The sequence below is a fragment of the Simochromis diagramma genome, unplaced genomic scaffold (genome assembly GCF_900408965.1).
Source record: "Simochromis diagramma unplaced genomic scaffold, fSimDia1.1 OVJJ01000514.1, whole genome shotgun sequence".
Lineage (NCBI taxonomy): Eukaryota > Metazoa > Chordata > Actinopteri > Cichliformes > Cichlidae > Simochromis > Simochromis diagramma.
In genome coordinates, this window is record NW_024387346.1 from 637,627 (window position 1) to 658,735 (window position 21,109).

At 40.5% G+C, this 21,109-nt stretch overlaps 1 protein-coding gene and 2 long non-coding RNA genes across 16 annotated transcripts in view; 1 reads left to right on the forward strand and 2 right to left on the reverse strand.

The window, feature by feature from the left end:
• caska (calcium/calmodulin-dependent serine protein kinase a) overlaps window positions 1-14,099 on the reverse strand; it is a 154,128-nt gene extending 140,029 nt beyond the window's left edge. For 4 of the 14 annotated variants that reach the window (XM_040006811.1, XM_040006808.1, XM_040006810.1 and 1 more), the window contains exon 1: window positions 13,051-14,096. In XM_040006811.1, coding sequence (XP_039862745.1) covers window positions 13,051-13,109 — 59 coding nt within the window. In that variant the 5' untranslated portion in view covers window positions 13,110-14,096. Of the gene's footprint in view, window positions 1-12,458 lie in introns of all 14 variants that reach the window. The other 10 variants (XM_040006813.1, XM_040006809.1, XM_040006806.1 and 7 more) reach the window with 7 other exon arrangements.
• LOC120718324 lies at window positions 1,065-10,521 on the reverse strand. Its single transcript, XR_005692447.1, has 3 exons — window positions 10,509-10,521; window positions 6,098-6,101; window positions 1,065-3,847 (listed from the first exon to the last, which is right to left on the reverse strand). It is a non-coding gene; the product is annotated as an uncharacterized LOC120718324 (long non-coding RNA).
• A 1,561-nt stretch (window positions 14,100-15,660) lies between the features above and the next one.
• Window positions 15,661-19,388, forward strand: LOC120718362. Its single transcript, XR_005692461.1, has 4 exons — window positions 15,661-17,072; window positions 17,887-17,947; window positions 18,574-19,216; window positions 19,270-19,388. It is a non-coding gene; the product is annotated as an uncharacterized LOC120718362 (long non-coding RNA).
• The last annotated feature ends 1,721 nt before the right edge of the window (window positions 19,389-21,109 follow it).

Here is a 21,109-nt window from a genome sequence, read left to right on the forward strand (position 1 = left end):
AGCACACTAGTCCTGGAGAAGGTGAACACGGTCACTGAGTGTTTGTCACATTCATGCTGCTGTGCATGTGCGCCTTTAGCTGACAGATTTAGATGAGAGATATTTTGGAGCATATTTCCTCACCGCACCCGCTCACAGGGCATACCCATCGTGCTCCAGATGGTAGGGCAGAGAAGGCCAAAAAAACATGACAGTGGTGCCGTTCTTTTCCACCTTTCCAAGGAGTTATATGAGCACTTGTATGGAAGGGATGAGTAATGACAGCTCCATTTAAGCTACTGACAGACAGAGAAAAAGGGAACAAATAAGAGCTGAGACACCACACAAGGGCAGCAGTGGGAGTGACACAAAAGAGTCAGAGAGCCCACGGTGCGTGGAGTGCTGGTGTACGTGTGGTTCAGTACACATCACGTGGCTTTTAGGTAGGAAGAGAATAGAGCTTCCTGATAATCCATTTATCATCCTGAGTGGGACAGCCGAATCATGCCACCTACTAAAACTCGAGGCTGACCATCTTGAAAGGAGACAGACGAGACTGATGCAAATATGACACCAGAGTTTGGACTTTCCAGAGTAGTATTATTTTGTGGTTCAGCGATTTTTACGTATAAAGCACAAAGACAGAAAACAGGAAACATGCTGCCAGTGCACACTTGTTGGCTTTTGAGGATTTACTGATTTTGAAGTGGCATTTTACCTGTGAGCAGAGACACTGAGCAGGAAGCCAGATAAAGGGGTAACTAAGGTGCTAATTGTGCACTGTACTGTGAGATTGTGGCAGCTTGAAGTAAGACAATGTGGTTTTCCACCAGGCTCCCTTCAGCAAGTCTTGCTCTGTGCCTCTGATACCAAGTCCCCCTTGTAGTTACAATGGGGCTGGGACACTGAGCATGTGTCACCCATCTGTCAGACAATATGTCAACACAGCCATAACACCCCATGCTAAATGTGGCTGCAGCCCGTTAAGACCCTCCACATTGCTGCTCCTCCAAATTTTAAAAGCCTCCTAACCTGCACATTATCACTTTACCTTCATCTCTTTCTCATCCATCTTGTTTCTTTTCATTTTCTTCCGATTTCTGTGGGTGCAGCCACATTCAGCAGCTGACTGCTAAACATCTTCCCAATATACAGCCAGCTGAATAAAACAGACACACGCTGAAATCTAAAGATGTAATATTCATTGCCTGTGCCTGACAACCACGTGTACCATAAACTGCATCTCATCTTCCACCATTATAAATATTTAAACTTAAATTTAAACTACACCACAGCCATGGGCTACAACAGGTCAATGGGCGCAGGGTGATGTCCAGTGGGAAAATTAGAGTGTTTATGAACGTGCATATATAAAAGGCGTTTCCAAGTATTGGAATTCAAGGTGATTCACGAAAGCCGTACTCAACAGCATGGCGAGGAGGTAATCATTATAGATTTATACATAGTTTCTTTGATGGCACCTTTTGTCAAATGATAAATAAAACAACCATTAGAAGAACAGAGAAATCAAAACAGAAACTTATGTATTTATAAAAAGTTGTATTTGTTTTAATATGTGAAATCAAAGTGACACATCCCTAATGCAGAATGACATTCATCCATACATCCATAACATCCTTGATACTATCAATTGTATTGACCCTTTCTGTTAAAAACATAATGACATTTTGTAGAAGAAAACAATTTACCCTATAAAATGCACGTTTTGGGGATGTGGTTAAACAGAACCCAGTCATTATAAACTTCCTCTATGAAGTAGAAATAGAACAAAAGTCCAAAGAGCAGGAGTTCTTGAATATTTATGTTCTTTGGTTTTAAGCAGTCTACTCTTCATATCTGGTTAACACAATATGAGGCCGGCGTGGATGTGTGGTTGAATAGACCCCCAATTCTCCTCTGATCTGATATGGAAATATATGTGAGAGCAGGGTGGTTTTAAAGGTACCGTCTGACAAGCAGTTCTGGCAAAGTATCCTGCCTCCTTTTTGTCTGTGCATTTCAAGTCAACTTTCATCTTCAATGTTCATCTAATCAATATCCACCATTGTTTGGGTGGCAGGGTGGCAAGAGTGTGATCAGGGTTTCTCATTCTTCCAACCACACAAGCACTTCCCCTCTCAGGTGCCCGTTATTACCATTCAGACAAAAGCATGTTAAACACAGAAACAACACAGACTAATTGAATGAAATAAATGGAGCTCATCTATTCTCATTTACACTGGGGCCACCATCAGAATGTATCAGACTGCACATGCAGCCACAGAGCACAGGCATGTGAACATGCTGCACATACAACACAAACACAGCTTGTAGCTATACAGACGTGTGTGTGTGTGTGTGTGTGTGTGTGTGTGTGTGTGTGTGTGTGTGTGTGTGTGTGTGTGTGTGTGCGCGCAGTCAGGTATGAATCGGCTACAGTGTAAACAAATTAAATTGGCATTTAAGCCAGATGCTGGAACAACTGGACGCACTAAAGTAAACACAACCAGCTTCATGTGACAAGGCCCATCACTAAATCAAATATGAAGTGAAAATCGGTTGATCTGAATGGTAAATGCTAATGTTTTAACTAACGGCCATGTAGATCTTAGACACAAATTCATACTCATCCCCCAGGGCAGCAAAGCAAGGTAGCTCTGTGTGTGTTTGTCCAATTAACAGTTTTAATGTAGTAGTAACTTGTTAGAGCCTAGAAGTCTTCATAGGTTTGTAAAGAATTAAGTGTCAGACTAACAGACTCCAGGATCTGACTACACATAATAGTGGCAGACCTGCAATGAGCTAGCTTTACCAGGTGCTTTGAACGTTGAGTAATTTTCTGAATGAATTTCTAAACTTTTGCAGCAGTATTTGGTCTTCCATGTTTTTCCTGTGCGTACGTGAGCTTTCCCGAGGCCTGGTAGTGAGAGCAAATTCACTTTCTTTTCTTATTGTTGATTGGGGCTTTGTAGGTACACTAATCACCACCTTCTGGTGGAAGTGTTACATCCCACCTGTGAAGGTAAAAACTCTCCCAGTTTGTTTTTTTTTGTTTGTTTGTTGTTTTTTTAAAACATTGACTATTCAAATGATTTAAAAAGAAATTCATGGCCACTCTCCTGCTTATTAAGGAAACGCATTTAAATGATAAACTTTGTCTCAACCCTTGTCAAAATACTGAATTTATGTCAATATATGCTCGCCTGGGACATTCATCTTAAATGAAACTCAAACACATATAAAAGGTGGATCTGAGTTTGTTTGATCAACAGTGATCCAACAAAGAATGAATTATCAGTTGCCAAAGGTCATTCCTACACTAAGGTGCAGCCCTGTAATTCTTTGTTTACAATTCAGCCATTTAGCAACTGCTTTTTCTTTTTCACTTTACGACAGATACATGAATCACCACTTCTATCCTGTTAAGTGTTGAGACACACAGTACATTTAAATGAATCAACACAGCACCAGCTCACTGAAGAAGAGAAATGCAAATGTTTTCCACCTCCACCTGACTTGAAAGTATAAATTTCTTCTTAATAGACCTGCCTCGCTAAATAGAGGTTAATTAAATAAACCTGTATTTTGCACACAGCCATCAGAGAGACAGTGTGAAGAACAGAAGGATCTGAGAGACAGAAAGCACATAAGGAGCAAAGTGGGCTGATATTTAACCGTAAAGTTAATGAGTAATCCTTGTTTCTAGTCATGTAGCTCTATAGAAACACTTATAGAGCATTAGCTTAATACAGCAGGGGGGGAAAACCTCATGTATAACAGCAGTATATCAGCAGGCTTTCATGTCCATCTCCATCAACCACGGGCCTGCCACTAAGAAGAGAAAGCCTTAAGGCAGGAAACAGTTTGACTTCTATCCATCTAACAGAAATTGCCGTGCACTTGACAAAGTTTTCAGCAGTTTGCTGCAACTGAGCCTGGCAAGCCTCGGGGATCCACCCTATGTCCAGTTCTTTTTCAGTGCAAATTCATACGACCACTTATCTAAAGATTGTGTTAAATTCTGATATCACACCGGGTGTAAAATTACAGTATGTGTGCTGAAGGGCCAAATGTCCGCAGCCTTCTTAGTCTTTCAGCATGTCTGTATTTTTGTTTAATGCTGATAAAACAGTTGGAAGTATATTAGTGGATGATACAAATAAAGAGGTTTAAACAAAAATCGTACTTTTTAATCTATCAGCAATACTGTCAAAGTTTTATTTAGCTCATCTACAATGTTATTTTGAGTGGTCATTGATGTCAGCTACTCTCTAGAGTCTTTTGAGCCATGTTTGGACAAAGCTCTCCAACTGTGGACTGCAGATAGAGTGTAGGTTTTGTTCTTCTCTACAAGTCCACTGTGAATTAAACAGACCACTCCAAGCAGAATCTGCAGTGAGCACGGACTGGCTTACTGAGGCTACAGAGCAACACAAGGTCTGCAGTCCTTCTCACAATATGAGAGGACAGAGTTGGAATCCATCAACAGAATAATGAACTGAGTGGAGAGGGAGTTGCTGATTATTACTCTGTTATTGTCATGATGTACACATATCATTCATGAATTTATTTAATAAAGCATCAATATGCCTTTGCACAAGAAGCCCCTGCCACAAATACACTTCAGTTCCACAGGAAATGTTAGCATCTACTATTCTCTCTCCAATACAATCCAAAACCTTTGCACAATCATCTCTCCCAAGCAGCCCCCCCTCCCCCACCACCACCCTACACTGTCCCCTTAAGTAATCCCCCTAATACTTGAACCTTGACAAAAAATAGTTTGGTTAGTTTTGCTATAATCCTAACCAGAACCACAATATTTGAGCACATCACATGACTCTGAGCTCCTTTAATATGCATGCTAAGACACTATGAGGTACTTAAACACAGCAGCAGCACAGCTTTACATCGTGACCAGCACAGCTCTACCTCTCAGCTCTCATTATATCACAGACACAGCACACATTCCAGGTTCTTGTGATTCTTGTTATGTCTCCCAGAAAGTAAACACATAATGCAGACCTGTTATTTGTGACCTCTGTTTGTAACTGTCCTCAGCTTGTGCAATTTTTCTTTGTGTGGCAAAACACTACATCTTAGCCTGAATTATGCAACAGCTAAATTTTGTGTTTTTGTGTCATATATGAAAGAGATGAAAGTGAACACAGATGAAATCACTGCAAAGTCTCTCAACATCTGCAAACCATCTTTAGCACAGGAGGGTTCCCGCTTCGAGTGTGTAAGTCTAACCTCTCTCTTCCTACATTTTTTTTCCTCCTTCCTCCTCCACTGAACAAACAGGACCAACTGTCACTGAGAGCACATGTCAGACATTAAGCCCAGCAGTTTTTCTGATTTAGGCACAGCTCTCATTTGGCTGCTGCAAGAAACCAGTAAACACATTTTTGAGCCAGTGGCTTCTGATAGTCTGTGCTGGTTCAAAGAATGAACACAGTTTTCTGCTACTCCTACAAAAACAGCAGAAATGCCTTTTCCCTGTGTGTTACAAGGTGGGTGTTTTATTTTCCTTCAGGCTCAGCTGTAACTCGGGTGACAGTGTGTGTTTTGGCATACGGTATGGAAACTGGTTTAGACTGAGGAGGTCCCAACACTGACACGAGGGCAGCGAAAATAAACCCGAAACAAAAGAAAGGATGTGAAGGTAAAGCTCTGAAATATCACTTACTGCATCAGCAGCTTTTGGTAACTCCAAAGAATGTCATCACCTCTGTAAATGAACCTTTGTGTGTTATAACCTGCTGTTAAACCTAATTATACACACATGAAAGCTCTGTGGGAGGGTATTCGGACATGCGGGTCAGCTGAATGATATTGCATTAATAATGCAATAATGAAGCCACTTTAGCCTTGTTAGCCAACAGAAACCTGCTGTGACCGCAAACTCCTGACTTGGAGGCACATGTGCTCACACATACAAAACAGTGCACATGTTAACTGGTGGGTACGTCTTATGTGACTGTGTGCACTGCCTGCCATGCTTCAGTGCCCTTCATCTGGGACTCAGGGCAGGTATGAGGGACAAGACAGCTGGTTGAACACTGAGGGCCCTCTCTCAACTAAACATAACTGTTTGATTTTCTGTGGATACTCCTACCAGACTGGAGCTGATTAGGTCGGCATGCTTACCAAGAATATTAAACCCTTTCACAATATGTAAAAACAATCCTCATCACTCCAAAAGTCAAACAATTTGCTACCAGCAATTTCCTACGGAGTTCTAGGCCAATACTGCTCAATGCTTTAAATTGTATCATTATTTTCAAATAGGATACAGAATTGGATTATATCATTTATACTGATACGTGCATCTTTTCTTAGTAAAGGTTTATGCAAGTACCTCTGTGCCTCAAACTTGTTTTCAAAGTTCTTTTGCGAGAGAGATAACGTTGCCCATCAATGAATAAGAGCTCTAACTTGACAGTTTATTGGCTTCTGGAAGCATGTTAAAAAATTGCTGTTTTCAGCATCAGACTACAACCAAAAGTTGACATTTTCAACCATCAGAAAATGGGGGTTGCTTGTTTGCTTTGTGGGACTTTTAGATTTTATTGCATTCGTTTGGGGTCAAAAATTACCCATTATAAAATACCACAAAATAACTGTCCAATCAAGGCACCAGCAAATGAACAACTTCTGTGTTCTGCCAGGTAAAATTATTTTTAAATCACTGGAGGCTGGTAGATTAAGGTCTACTTCTTCTTTGTGAGAAAAAGCTGGCTGACTGCAGTAAGAACAGTTCATTTTTCCCCACGGGAGGTAAAAGTGTCTGTTATGTGAATGGTTATTGACTTGGTGGCTCCGACTATACTTCTTTCAAACCAGCATGTTTTGGCACTTAAACAGGCTCTTCAACGCGTTCTTTTAAGAGTGTGAACACAGCCTATGAATATACAACCCCAAGTCCAATAAATGGACAGCGTTTAAAATGTAAATAAAAACAGAACTGCAAATCTCAAAACCCTTATGTTATTCACAATAGAACACAGAAAACAACAAATCCAATATTTACTATTACATGATAAATATTAGTTTGCTTTGAATCTGATGACAGCAACATCTCAAAAGTTGGGACAGGAGTAACAAAAGACTGGAACCGAGGCAAAGTGTAAAACTGTTCACATCTTTGAGACATGTTGCTGCCATCAATTTCGAATTGTACATTTTTATCAGTTCAAACATTTGATGTTTTCTATATTACATTTTTCAAAATGTAAATTAAAAACAGAACGCACAATGTCCCAGGTTTTTTGGTATTGGGGTTATAGTGATACACCCTAAGACAGCTGATCCTTCCAGAATGAAGAAAAGACACAAACTAGGAAATATGGAAACCAAGAAAAGGAGTTTACCTTAGTAATGTGTGCATTAATCTAAGGTAATTACATTTTCAGTGCAATTACTGCACTGAAAATGATCATCCTCCTTCTTGAATACCAGTGTCTGTGATGATAAACACACGTCTTTCTACTAAGGAAATTATCCAATGTTTTGAAGCCAAGCAAATTAAATAACTGTTGACAGCAAGTTTAAATTCCCATTTTAGACCATTTCCAGGCAGAACATGCTACCATGAGAGATCGCTGTCACTTGTAAAGTGAGCCAGGAGCCAAGAGTTACAGAAACATTTGAGATCTTCAATCCAAATTTCAAGGCACGGCAGAAGGATGAGCCTGTATGAATGTTTTAGTCCTAAAAGCAACTGCTAAGGAAAGTGAAATACTCCTGCAATCTGACAACAGTGAAAGTGACCACATAAAAACAGGCCTCTCTTTCGTGTCATCTCAAGAACATGACTGATTGCTCTATTAGTAAAAAGGTCAGGTGGCACTTTTTTTTTTTCTTCCCACTATGCAAACATCTGGAAACAAGAAGTACAAAGAGGTCCCTAGAAAACAGCTTCATTTATGCTGCACTAAAGTACTGCTATGCATACATGACACCCCAGTGATGTGAAAAAACATCTGTATTTAACCTAAAATGAACCTGTGACTCCATCCATGCCTGTCAGACTGAGTGTTTAGTTTAGGTTGTGTCTACCCTAAAAAAGCATTTTTATTTTATTTTTTTAGAAACACAAGCCTGGAATGCAACACTGAAATATGCAAGATCCATTTATCTTTTCAGAGTGGGGCAACAGATAAGAATCTATCCAATCCACTTTAAAGTGGGCAGCTATTGGTGGTACTTTGTGTCCTAAGATTCAGGTCATTAGGCTGAGGGCATTTCAAATATTCATCAAATGTTGTGTTCACCCCCATCAGTGTTTCCTTTACTCTCAAACAGAGGAATACCACTCGAAGAAATTCTACATTTCAGTGTGAAAGCCATACCTGTGACCACAAACTAGGCATTCTCCAGGAGGCAGCCATTGTGTGACATCAAGAAACCTTGTTCTTGTGAGGGTGGTTTCAACAAGATAGCAAATGTAGTTTTATTTACATAGGGCTGCACATGTAGAGCTGCTAGGATCTGCTAAGGGTGTTTTCCCCAGCTTGATGAAGACAGATAAATGTTTTAGTGGTTCAGAGCAAGATCTCTGTTAAATCATCTATGTTTAATTGTGCATGCGGGAACCAGCCTTTCAGCACATATTTCCCTCCAAAACCCGACAGAGAGGCAAAGATCACATAATACAAGCTGCCTGCATATACACACAAACAGTGCAGCAGGCATAGGCCCTGGAGACAACACTATGAATGTATTCCCACAAGGCCATGGTCCCAATTCAGTCACAACCATTACTGTTGACACATTATTTAAAAATTGTCAAAATGACCTTTTTTGGTAATTTGATGTTATTCTCTACCTTTTGTTGTCTCCCAATTAAAATGGATTTATGGAAAAGGTGCTAAAGAACAGTCACAGCAAACACCCTGTGGGGGGGGGAAAGCAACTGTGGCATCACCCATTTCTCTCTGGACTATGCAACTTGAATCCTTCTAATTAAAGCCAACTAAAAGAATTAAACGCTCGAATTTCACCTGCGAAAGCTTGGCCGTAAACTCCTTGGATTGCCTGCACTGCACAGCAGCTCAGTTTTTGTCAAATTATTCTATTAATATGCTTCAAACACAGGTCTTAATGTCTCACTCAATAACTTAAACTCAATGAAGTGACACATAGCAAATAGCTGTTGTGTTGGGAAGCATGTCAACAGTAATACAAGCAATTTTTTTTATTTTTTTTTTTACTTTGGGGGAATAATCTTTGAACTGTGAACCCAAGTGCCATTAATTCCCATTATTAGAAGGATGCCTTTTGAAATGCAATTTTTCTGACAATGTAAACAAAGCAGCGTTTGACCTACTGACTCATAGCCCATGGGCCTTGCAGTGCCATGACTGCGTTCGTTTCTTTGTCATACCCTTCTGGCCAATTCATTGATCCACACTAATACTGCCCACCGGTCATTCTCAACATTAGCTAGCAGAAGCTAGCCACAATTGTAACCACTTAATAAAACCAACCACAAGGCCGCGAACAACTCAACTCCTGTAGGGAATGGGTCTGTCCTGATCTAGGTCAGCATTGCACATGCTTAATTAACACGGGTAATGTGGGGAAAAAAATCCACAAAACACAGCCTCTAAAATATGTAATTAAGTAATCTGGTTAGTTGGAGGAAAGTGCAAGGACAAGGGAGACTTACCAGACCTCCTTGTTATTACCATAATTCCTTCCACATGAAGCAGAAAAGGTCTCCAGTAAAACAGTGAACTAGCAGGTATTTCATTCCCTGTGGGTTACAGAGCAGTGGCACTTCACTCCATGAGGTGAATGGCACACATGCACAGGAGATGGAGCCAGGCCTTAGGGCTAAAACTCCCTGTCACCTCTTTTTAAAAAAAAAAAAAAGGACACATAAGACCACACGACTGCAAGAATTGACAACAGGCACCAAACACACACACACAAACTTTAACACACACCTCCTTGGGCTGAGAGTTATAATGACATTCAGGCTTTGTACAGCACCCCCGAGTGTCCTCCTAGGCTATGAGGTATGCAAATGGAGGGTAATTTGTTTTATTCACAGTGGAGCGGATCGGCTCCACGGTGATGTATGTTCTAGAACAATATCCACTGTTGAATCCACAGCAAGGCCAAATATTCAGGACAGGAAGCCCATTGATCCATTCAGCTGGGTAATATTAGCTCCTGTTTCGGGCTTCATTAACAGAGGAGATGTCAGAGCACACACACCCTATGGTTCGCTGCATAAACTCTCAATGGCCTGTGACTGTGGCATCGGTGCTGTTAATACAGCGCAGACCACACCGTGCAGCTACAGCATGACATCATAGGCTGGATGCATTGAAATTAGCATGTTTCTGTTGTCATCAAGCATTAACTGCAGTACAGTTTAGAGCTGCATGGATTTAAAAAAACAAAACAATGGTAAACAGCCTCTTCTTTGGAGTCCATTGTTTTATGCACACTGCTGTGTTATGCCCCCTGCCATGAGAAACACAGGCACACACGGACAACTTCTTCCAAGGATGAACTCGGAAAGAGCACGGCCCGAAGGCACAGGATGTCTCTTAATGTGTGACTCAAACTAATGGACTGCCTCCGTCTACTGTGCCCCTGCCCTCGCCTGCTCCCTCACTCATCCCATCTCCAACGCAGCCTCTCTTTTCTCATCTTCCAACCCAAATTTCCTCTGCTCCTTCTCGTCTTCCAGCCCCAAACATCTCTATTTACTCCCTCCTTTGCCCCATCCTTTTGTTTTTATGCTTCAGGATGCAGTAGCACAGAAGGCGGGATCAATGTGACAGCAACAACACAGATGTACACACAATGCACTCACGCACGCATGGGTGACAGGCTTTTGTCCGAGGTCAGCATGCTTAAGGAAAAAAAAAAAAATGAAATACAAGCGTGGTACAAAATTTTCTTCAAACAATGCACGTTTTCCAGACCATCCCTAAACCTAACAAAGCACACGATCTGGGACACACACAGTGTTATCTGAGCACAATTCAGAATAGCCTATTTTTAGGCCTGAATCCACCAGTATGTGGGTCTAACCCTGCCGAAAACACACACACACACACACACACACACACACGAGCATCCAGGGTGTCAGGCTTTTTAAAAGTCATGCCTTTGCTGACTGCGGTGTCGTCATCTGGTTGGGTTTTCCTCCGGTCAAGCCCGTCTCTTTCAGGATGACAAGCCGCAATTGGTGCTTCAGTGGAGACTTAAAAAGAAGCTGTGGCTGCAGCAGCCCTCCACACGGAGAACAGCAGGTCGGCTGATAAAAGGGCCGCTCTCTCTCCTCATGCAAACTGTAAATCACAGACTGTCCGAAACACTAAGGAAGGGCTGCGCTTTGCAAAACTGGGGGAGAGTGTGTCTATGTGCGGCTGACTCAAAGCCGCTTGTCTCAGATCCTGGCTCAAGATTTTTAATGATTGTATTTTTTACATGAGGACAGGAGGATTTTTTTTTTTTCGGGGGGGGGGGGGGGGGGGGGGTGAGGGAGGGAGAAATTGCTTGTGACTGTATGGGGATAAAGAGAACACACTCTGTGTTTTCAGGCTTGCCTAAACATGTAGTGCATGCGCTGCAGGTCTTATCACCCCGTCACACAGCCAACCATCTCTGTGACACAGCAGAAGTCCCATAACCAGTCAGCCCTGCCATGACTGACTGACTACGTCTGCCTGGGCCTGCCAAGCAACTGATTCACACGGAGCTTCTGTTTGTGCGCCCAATGAAGTGCTTCATTCAGCACCAGACGTTTGGATGACACACTCAGTTATTCAGAGCAGAAACAGTTTTTCCCCTCAGATTCCCACTACTCAACAAAACAAAGCAGCCGCTTCTCTTCTCTTACCATCCTCAGTTCCTTTATGAAGCGCTGCAATGACAAGTTGGGAAGCCCCAGGCATGCTTTTAAGTGCTGCAGCCATTAAGACAAGCGAAACTGAAAGACCATGAAGGTTAAGGACTACAGAATCCAGATTGTTAGATTGGAGGAGGAAAAGAAAGAACCGGACTATCTATTTGGTGGGTAGAGCTGGTTATTAGTAATTTCAACAGCAGCATGAAAACATTCACAGCCACACCTGCCTTCACACACTGATACCATCAATACATTCTGCTTGGTTTGCAACAGATTATAATTACAGGGATAACGGTTAATGATATACCCAGCTTTGTTACAGCCAAACAGGATTACACAAAAGTAATTACACCAAACTTTGTGAAATTCCAGCCACATTTAACAACGAAGATATTATCTTGAGAGTTTAAAGTGGTCTTACTGCTCATTTATACTGCGACTGTAACAGTCCCAGAAGATGCAACAAAAGCCTCGCAGTTTTTATTAATATAGTGTGAGCATAATGGCTCTTAAATATTGGATCCCATTCCTCAGAAGGGTAATTAGAAATACAGCTTCTCTGTGCAAAAACATTCCCAAAATGCATGCACTGCTATCAGCTTACCCGTGCAGGGAATGTTACTCCCAAGTAGTCTGGATTAGACCTTCGGTCACTAACGCTCGCCAGATGTGCGGACAGCATGACTCATGGATGGTGTGTGCCCTGCCCTTTAATCTCTGCAGCAAGTTGACAAGTGCCACCAAGTCAAAGCACAGCCGCGTAGCCAAGTAGTGCGTGTATGGGCAACTGTAACACACAACCCACGCAGGCACAACGGCTCTTTAGCTTCATCTGGGAATAAGGGCGATAAAACTTGGTGTTATGAGCTCGTGGCATCATAAAGAGACAATTACATCTCCCGTGATAAGTTGTTTCGGGGGAGGCTTGCGCCTCTGTAGAACGATATAGTGCTACATAGTGCGCAAAAGTAGGATTAGGGTCTGTTTACGTTCACTTCTGATGACCAAGGACTCGCCATTAGTTCCTACACAAATATTGCCACGCTTGTTGTGGGCGCGCGCGGGGACGCTTCAGGCTGCGCGTGCAGGAGCGCGTGTGCCAGATCTTCAGGAACATCAGAGGGGGGCAATCGGAAAGCCAACGAGAAAAACTGCAAAATGACAACAACAAAAAAAAGCAGCAGAGCAACACTTACTTGCCGATGACCTCGCAGAGCTCGTACACATCTTCAAAGAGAATGTCGTCGTCCGCCATAGTCCGACCCCGGTTGGGGAAAAATTATCCACCCCCCCCACCCCCCCACCAAAAGAAAAAGAAATGCGTCCCAAACCTCAATTTATGGTCCTAAAAGGAGTGCTACGGGCAGACGACAGTGTCAGGAATAACTGACAAAACGCCGCTCGTGTCGCCAGCAGCAGGGTAAGTCGGGAAAGAGTTGCAAAGAAAGGTTTCCAAATCCCAGTTGTTGCCTCCTTCGTCGACCCCCTGTACCCGCTTCCCCCCAAAAAATAAAAATCCCCCGCTGCGAGTGAACCGGCACAGGGAAGAGCTGCGTATTCCAGGGCTCTGCCCCGCCTTTCCCGGTATCGTGCCCCCCCGTTTCAAAAAGCAAACCTCACAGGGTTGTCAAACAACATAGTAAACTACTTCACCAGCGTGACAATCCCCGTAACGACGCAGACATGGTCACCGTTTTCAGTGTTGTGCTGACAGAAGGCGAAACGAGCCGGTAAGGCAGTGTTGTGCATCAGGTTCGGGTTACAGCGCTGAACCAGGTGGGTTACGGTTATCTTCACATCCCAAACAGCTGCGGGTTTACTCTTCAGTGTTTTCGGGGGTGTGCGCGCGCATATACACAGAGTCCTCTTGTAGTGTAACGGACGACCTGGTTCAAGTCCTTGGCGTACAAAACCACGCGCGTCGCACTCCTCGTCTTTTACCTCGGCTTGACAAGACTTTGCAGCCTCTGGTTTACCTTTTATTTCTTCCCACTATCGCCCGTTTGGCCCGGACGCTCAGCTCTACAGAGCTTCCAGAAAACCAAGCTCCTCCTACACGGGAGTTATGAAACTGCTCCCTTATCCTCCATCTTGGCGCCAAGCCTTTCCTCACGGTTCCCCTGTCAGGTTAATAGGCTTTGAGCCAATATGGCGGACCGGTGGCGCCGTAAAGATTTCTCTAAACCCGCAGCTTCCTCTGGACTTTTTCAATGGAGTTCCCACCCGGAAGCGAGTAGTATGAATGAAGAATGTTCGCAAATGTTAGGAAGTATATTATTTAAGTTGAGTATTCAAGAAGTCACGTCTAACTTTTTTCATTAATGATTAAAGGTACATAAAGCTTAAATTTGTCAAAGAATAATCAGCAACTATTTTTGAAACAAATTTTCATCTAAAAAAAAAATTAACTTTTTTCCCTAGTTGTCCGGGCTGAGCCTGTGTCTAATTGTTTTACATAATGAATGGATCTGTACAAAACAAGACCCTGAAGTTACAATGGGCTCTAGGTATGAACAGCCCACATATTTGAGGAATTATCCTCTGTCAAATTAATCATGAATCTTTGTTTCCTGGATCCAGCCTCTTTAGTTTGCAGATTGTAAGTGAATATTTAGATTTTTGAATTGTTGCCTGGACAAAAAAGAAATTGTCCTGGGAACATGTGACAAAGCTTTTGTGCCAATTTGAATCGTACAAGTAATCACTTATTGGCATAGCTGGACTGGCCATCGGGCATACCGGGCCGCTGGCGATTTTTTGTTTTTATGGGCCGATCGATTTTTTTATTTTTTTTTTATTTTTGGAAGGGTATAAATAATGAAAGGTGTTGGATTGGCCAATTGGTCATGATCGACTCTGGGCTGGACCAATTACAGCCGAGGAGGTCGGATGCACCCTCCCCCTTGTTTAGCAATCTTATAGACGAACTAAAGAAAATGGAGAACAATAAAAGGAAAGGAGGTGCAGAAAAAATTAGGGCCAAAAAGAAACAAGCCCTTCAGGCAGACGCTGCCAAATGTGTAAAAATAACTGAATTGTTTGGCGGTAGCTATGGCATAGCTTCCACAGATTTAGCAACATCAGCAAGTGGTGGAGGCCAGCAGGTGGATAAGGGAAAGGGGAGGCAAGAGGAGGAGAGACCCGAGGCGGCCGGTCATAGTGGCAGAGGAACTGAACTTCAGGTAAGAAGTTATGACCTGCTGTCTATCTGTGTCAGATATAAACCAAGTTTAGTTGGAGTTTGTTTTCGTCGTGCTGACTTTTTACAGTCGCTTAGAATAACTGGTACTGCGTACTAGCTAGCATGACGGAGTTTATATACTGCTGGGCGGGTGCTATGAAGTTACTGATAGTAAATTTTATTTTATGCTTAAGGTTAGTTTCTCAAACTCCTCAAAATCTTAACAAATTGTGCCAATCCTTACATGTTGCACCAGGCTGATTTATCATCAAAAGTGGAGAAGTCTGTGACAGAGGAGACAGAAGAGCAGCAGAGAGAGATGGAGAGATGACTTTGTCATCCATGAGGGATGCATTTGACATATGTTTCACATATTATAGCCCAACAAGTTACTTATAGCAATTTAAATACGAGCAATCAATTTTTGGCAAATACCGGAAATCAGTTTTTGGCAGACAATCACTTTTTGGCACAACACCGGCTATTGCAGTTAATAATACAACAGCTTCTTGCCATTTTTTGTGTTTCTTTTTATCGCTGTGTAACTGAGTTCAATTGAAAGCCTGCATGCGCTAGTACCTCTTGCCACAAGTTCCCAGAATCCTTTGCGGTTTTACCCCTGAATGACGTCACATTTTTGGCGGGCGGTCTCTAGTCAAAATGCCCGGGCCGATTTTTTTTGTCCCAGTCCAGCCCTGCTTATTGGAGACTCACCAAGTTAAAATGGCTTTGAATTCTCCCTATTGAGTATCTTTAAAATACGGTGGTCTAAATGCAAACCTATTTGTCCTGAGACATCTATCTAACCTTGCTGCTCAGCAGTGGTCAGAGGTATGGCCACCACAGACTGGGACTGCTTTCAAATAGGTTTGCTTAAACGGTTTTTAACTGAATGAAGTGACCCAAGTCTCACTGTGGCAGCCATGATAGTATTTACAGAAATCACTGATCAAAATCTAATGAGACCAGGGGTTCCACTATATTTACCTTTATTTTTTACTAGTTTATGGACAATCGATACAGAAAGTCTAATGACAGGCACATTTATTTTTTGAGAAATTCTTTATTGAGTTCAGTTGATTCTTTTGAGCATTATTGCACTGACAGATTATGGAAGGTGGACAAACAGAGTGTGGCTGGCCCTCCTGCGTTGAAAAGAAAACCTTAATCAGAACTGCTCACGACAATTATTTGGCTTGTTAAACTTCAGTTAGCATTTCATAGTTTATTTAAAAAAAACTGTGCTAATATAGATGTTAGCAGTGCTCACCTTTTCCTGGTTTTCAGCAGGATGTGGAGCAAAAGAGTAAAAGAAGTTCAATCACTTGCTTAAGAGCCCCTGGGGCAAACCAAAGTAACAGGTTAGAGGAGTTTAAACAAAACATTTCTAATATCCAACTGATTAAATGTGTTATTTAATTATTCACAGAGATCTGTATATATGCGGAAATTCATTCTTTCTATTGTAGTTTGGTTTGGTGTTGGTTTATGTATATATTTAGATTTTCATTTGGCTTCGTTAGCCTTCAGACTTGGGTCATTCCAGATACTCACATGAGGCAGGTAGAGTATCAAAAGAAGCCAGCTGCTTCTTAGCACGTTGGTCAGTGTGTGTTGTTTTGAATTCCTGCTCTGCTAATAAAGGTCTTGTCTTGTCTTTGTGAATTTTCCTTCACATGTTATCATGTCTACACTGAAAAAAGTCTAACATGCAGTCATTCATTCAATCTAATAAGTGCCATTCAAAACAGAATAAAATCATTGATTTGATTGTGAAACCCTTTCTTTTTGCATTTTAAAATACCACTTTTGATTTGGATGAAACTAAATATCTGTACAAAGGACACAACGCAAAGTTTTTGATTTCTCTCAAAACATATATTTCTTTTCATGTTGAACAGATAATATCTTTAATTTGAGTCAAAGTGATTTGCACTTGAACACGCCCACCAGAAATAGACCGGGACCCATTTTTATTCTGCATGGCTGCTGGAAACATCGTGTCACATCTTTGATTAATTTCATCTGAAAATAAACGTAAGTAAAGCCAAGTGTGTTACAAAAGCTTTTATAATTTGTATTGCCAAAATTGCAGAAAATAACCCCATTTAAGCTGGTTCGACAGCCACCCCTAATTTTTGCATGATTGTAGCTGCTAGCTATAAGCTAGCTAGCGATCCTGCGCAACGTTAGAACTGGTTACCAGAAACCAACCATCACAGTCGGGAATGCAAGTTAGGCAAAAAGCCATTTTTTACCAGTATACTAACTAGCTAGCGTTACCACGATGCATCGGTGGTGGATACAGCTAGCTAGCATAAGTTCATAGTTCATAACATTCATAGTATAACATAGTATAACTTATTAGTATAACTCCGTGCTCCGCTTCGTTTGAATTTTTCTGGTGAGCTCGCGGTTTCTAGACACAAGCTTGTGTTTGTGCGCGCACGTTTGTCTCTGTCTCTCTTCATATAAATATCTGTGTGTTATGTGTGTGTACACCGAGCGCAAAAGATAATTATTAATGTGCATGATTTAGAGACAGAAATAACACGCCAGCATATAAGATCAATGACATAAGACTAATTCCTTCAATTGACTTTCAGGCGCGGCTCGGAAAAATGTGCATTTTCTGAAGAAATTTTAATTTTAACAGCAAAAAATTGACCCTATGCCAAACTTAGTCGCTAATGGCTGGTCTGTAGACTGTTTGGTAAACCTAAATCAAATTATAGTACTAGCTTTTTATAAGGATGTGTACCGGTATGTCATGTTACGTATTTCTTGGTTTTTCTATGTTATGTGTTTTATAGAGAAGTAACATTATTCTTTTTTTTCTGTATGCTTTCAGAACCACAGATCGCTCCATCCATTCCATGGCTGAAGCATACATTTTCATTTAATCTGAACAGGTATCATTTTGCATTTACACTGCACATCCTTTTTAAACATTTAATAATAATCTAGACCCTCCCTCAACAAGAAAGTCTTTCCTTCCATCATAACTGTCTATGTAATGGAAATATATAGATTTACACAGACCTTTGTCAGTTGTGTTATCTATATATTCATATATGTGTATATATAATAAACCCTCCACTCTGGAAGATCTGGAATGACCCTCCACTCATTCACCTTGCTGATGTGTTGAGGACTTGATAAAAGAATACATGGTATGTCCATATTTGTTCTGTCTCTACATGAGATGCAGTCTCTTGAGGTAAATTTGACAACTCTGCTATTAAATGCAGTGATTAATGTAGGACAGCAACGATTAATCAACTCATCAAGTTAATATCTTAGGGTTCTGTATTGTTTTCTTTTTTTTTCTTGGGCTTTGTGGAACATTTATGAAAATGTTCCACCATTGATTTAATTTAATGATTATGCAATTCACAATCTGATTAGTCAAATAATTGTTCTAATAGTCTGTGACCAAACAACTATCAAAATAGTAGTTTATTATGGTCAAAGATTTATCAGGTGTGCCAGACTTCAGTTCTTCACTTGTACATTTTGTTCCATATTTTACCTCAAGATATCCCAGAAAGATGAAGCTGAGGAAGAGCTGCAGAGTACCACCATGGCACTCTTCGTCTTCAGGGACAACTCAAGCCTCCTACATCAGCCTCGAGACATCGGGATAATCATTGATGGTGTGGAAGTCCTGAATGAGTTGCCTTCTGTGGCAGCTGGAGTGGCAATGGTCTTTGGACTGACTCTGTTATGCTCTTAATATGGAATATCCACGGGGATTCAGGTTCACCTTTGAGGCTCTTCAAAAGATTATGATGGAGCTTGACTTTAACAAGATGACCTCTAAGATTCGCAAACTTAATTGTGAACTTAACACTGCACAGTAGTGTGTTTGCATGCATGTGCGCATGTGTATGTGCACATGCATGTGCATGTGTGCTTGGTTATTTTGCTTGGTTGGCCTGCAGTGGTATTCTACATTCAAAAATTATAAGAACACCCATTTGAAAGGGAGATTTAAGTTGATTTCATTGATACATGTGTAGATTTTTTTTTTTTTTTTTTTTTTTTTACATTGTACAGGCACAGTGCACATATAAACATTTTTGAGTACTTGCAAATTGGTTTAAAAAGAGTTTTTATAATGGTTTTATGCCAGTTTTAGACAGGTTGCAGGTTTTATACTGGTTTTCAAAAGATTGCAGGTTTGTTTTTTTTTTTTGTTTTTTACTGGTTTTCAAAAGGTTGCAGGTTGCAGGTTTTATAAAACAAACATTTCTCTAATCATTTCTGCCGTAGCACTAAATCTGTATATTACTAATCCTCTCTATTGATTATAGTTAAAATGGTTTGGAACAATAAATAATTTTGAAATAATTGGTTGGCCAACTGTCTTGTTTTTTATAGGAAATGCAGAGCATTTTTGAACTGAAATAAAATGAAATGTAAAAAATATAGTTTGAATATATGTAAATCAATTACCTGGCTTCAACACAAACATATTAGTTCATGTTAATTTGGTTCGATGTGAATACATTAGGTTGGTTAAATTTCAATATATTAGCTTGGTTCAATAATTAAAATATGGTTCTATGTAAAAAAAAAAAAATCAATTTGGATCAATGCAAAATTTAAAGTTTCAGTCAAGTCTAGTAATATTGTTTATATCAACATAAAAGTATCAGGTCATATCAAGTGACTCAATTTGGATTCTATGAAGCCAAATATTTTGGATGTGACAATTGGACATCATTTTTTAAAATTTGAATAGGGTTATTCTTTTTACAGTGTATGTGTGATTTCACAGGGGCGCAAAATGATATGAAAATGATGTAATGTAACCTGATGACACAGAATTGTATTTTTTATTATTGTGTGTGGAATTATTTACTTATGTTTTTACATAAAAATAAAGGAACATAAAGAAAATGCTTTCTGAGGTAATTATTCAGTAATAAAGTTGCCCATTTTGTAAAAAGATCAACAAAAGACTTTATTAAAAATAAAATAAAATAAACTTGTTTTGTAAAAATCCACAAGCCACATTCCACTGATTTCATGCAAACCTCATTATTTTTCTTATCACTTCTAGGTTGGTCAGTCCATCTGTCTATTTACTGTTTTTATTTTGCTTTGTTTTTTAAAAGTTTCAAATCGTACCCTGCGGTCCAATCACAGATCTATAAACTGTGAGTAATTCCTTTATTAGACAAAGTCTGCATAAATGCACTTCTCTGTCATTATTATTATTATTATCATTATGGCCTGATAGCAGGACAGTCATAACCCCTTATAGCGGGAATCCACTTTAAAGTCTCAATATATGAGTTTGGCCAACCCTCATAGCCAATGGTCTATTAAGTGTCTGTCATTTTAATGAATGCATCCACATATTTAAATAGTCATTATCTTAAAAGCTTAAGTAATATTCTGCAATCTTCAACAATGCTAAATTTACCATTATGCAGGCCGTGTTCTTCTACATGGCCTGCATAAGCAAATGATAAGAGTTAGTAATCAAAAGAAGTGACTACTTGGTCTACCAGCCAAGCAAAAAAACAAAAACAAAAAACAAATCAAACATTAGCTTGTTTGCCGGCTGCACATCACTAATGGTCTCACTTCAGTCCCTTTTATAAAAACACCTAGTTCAACCACTAGTGTTAACATCCACAATGACAGTAGATCTGTTTTGTAAAACTGAAACGCATAGATGCTTATCTCGTGATTGCTATAACAGGGGGTAACGTTATTACTAAAATGCTAATGGTGATGCAAGGATACAGTTCATGAGTACACATTTCCAGCTGCTTCATTTCTATATGGAGAGAAGCTGTTGCAATTTATAGTGAAAACTGTGTCACAACATTATACTGTAACAACAGAAAGACTGAAACTTAATATAGTAACAACCTCTAAACACAGTTTCAAGCACTGTGTACAATCATAATTTGACACACTTTAAATAAAATATCAGTTTGCCCTTTTATCCTCTGTCATGGCAGTTCTCATAATCTTAAACTGCTTTTTAATCAGCTACCACCAAAATACAGCCTGAAACTGAGCTAGTGTAGACATGTAGGCACAACATACAGACA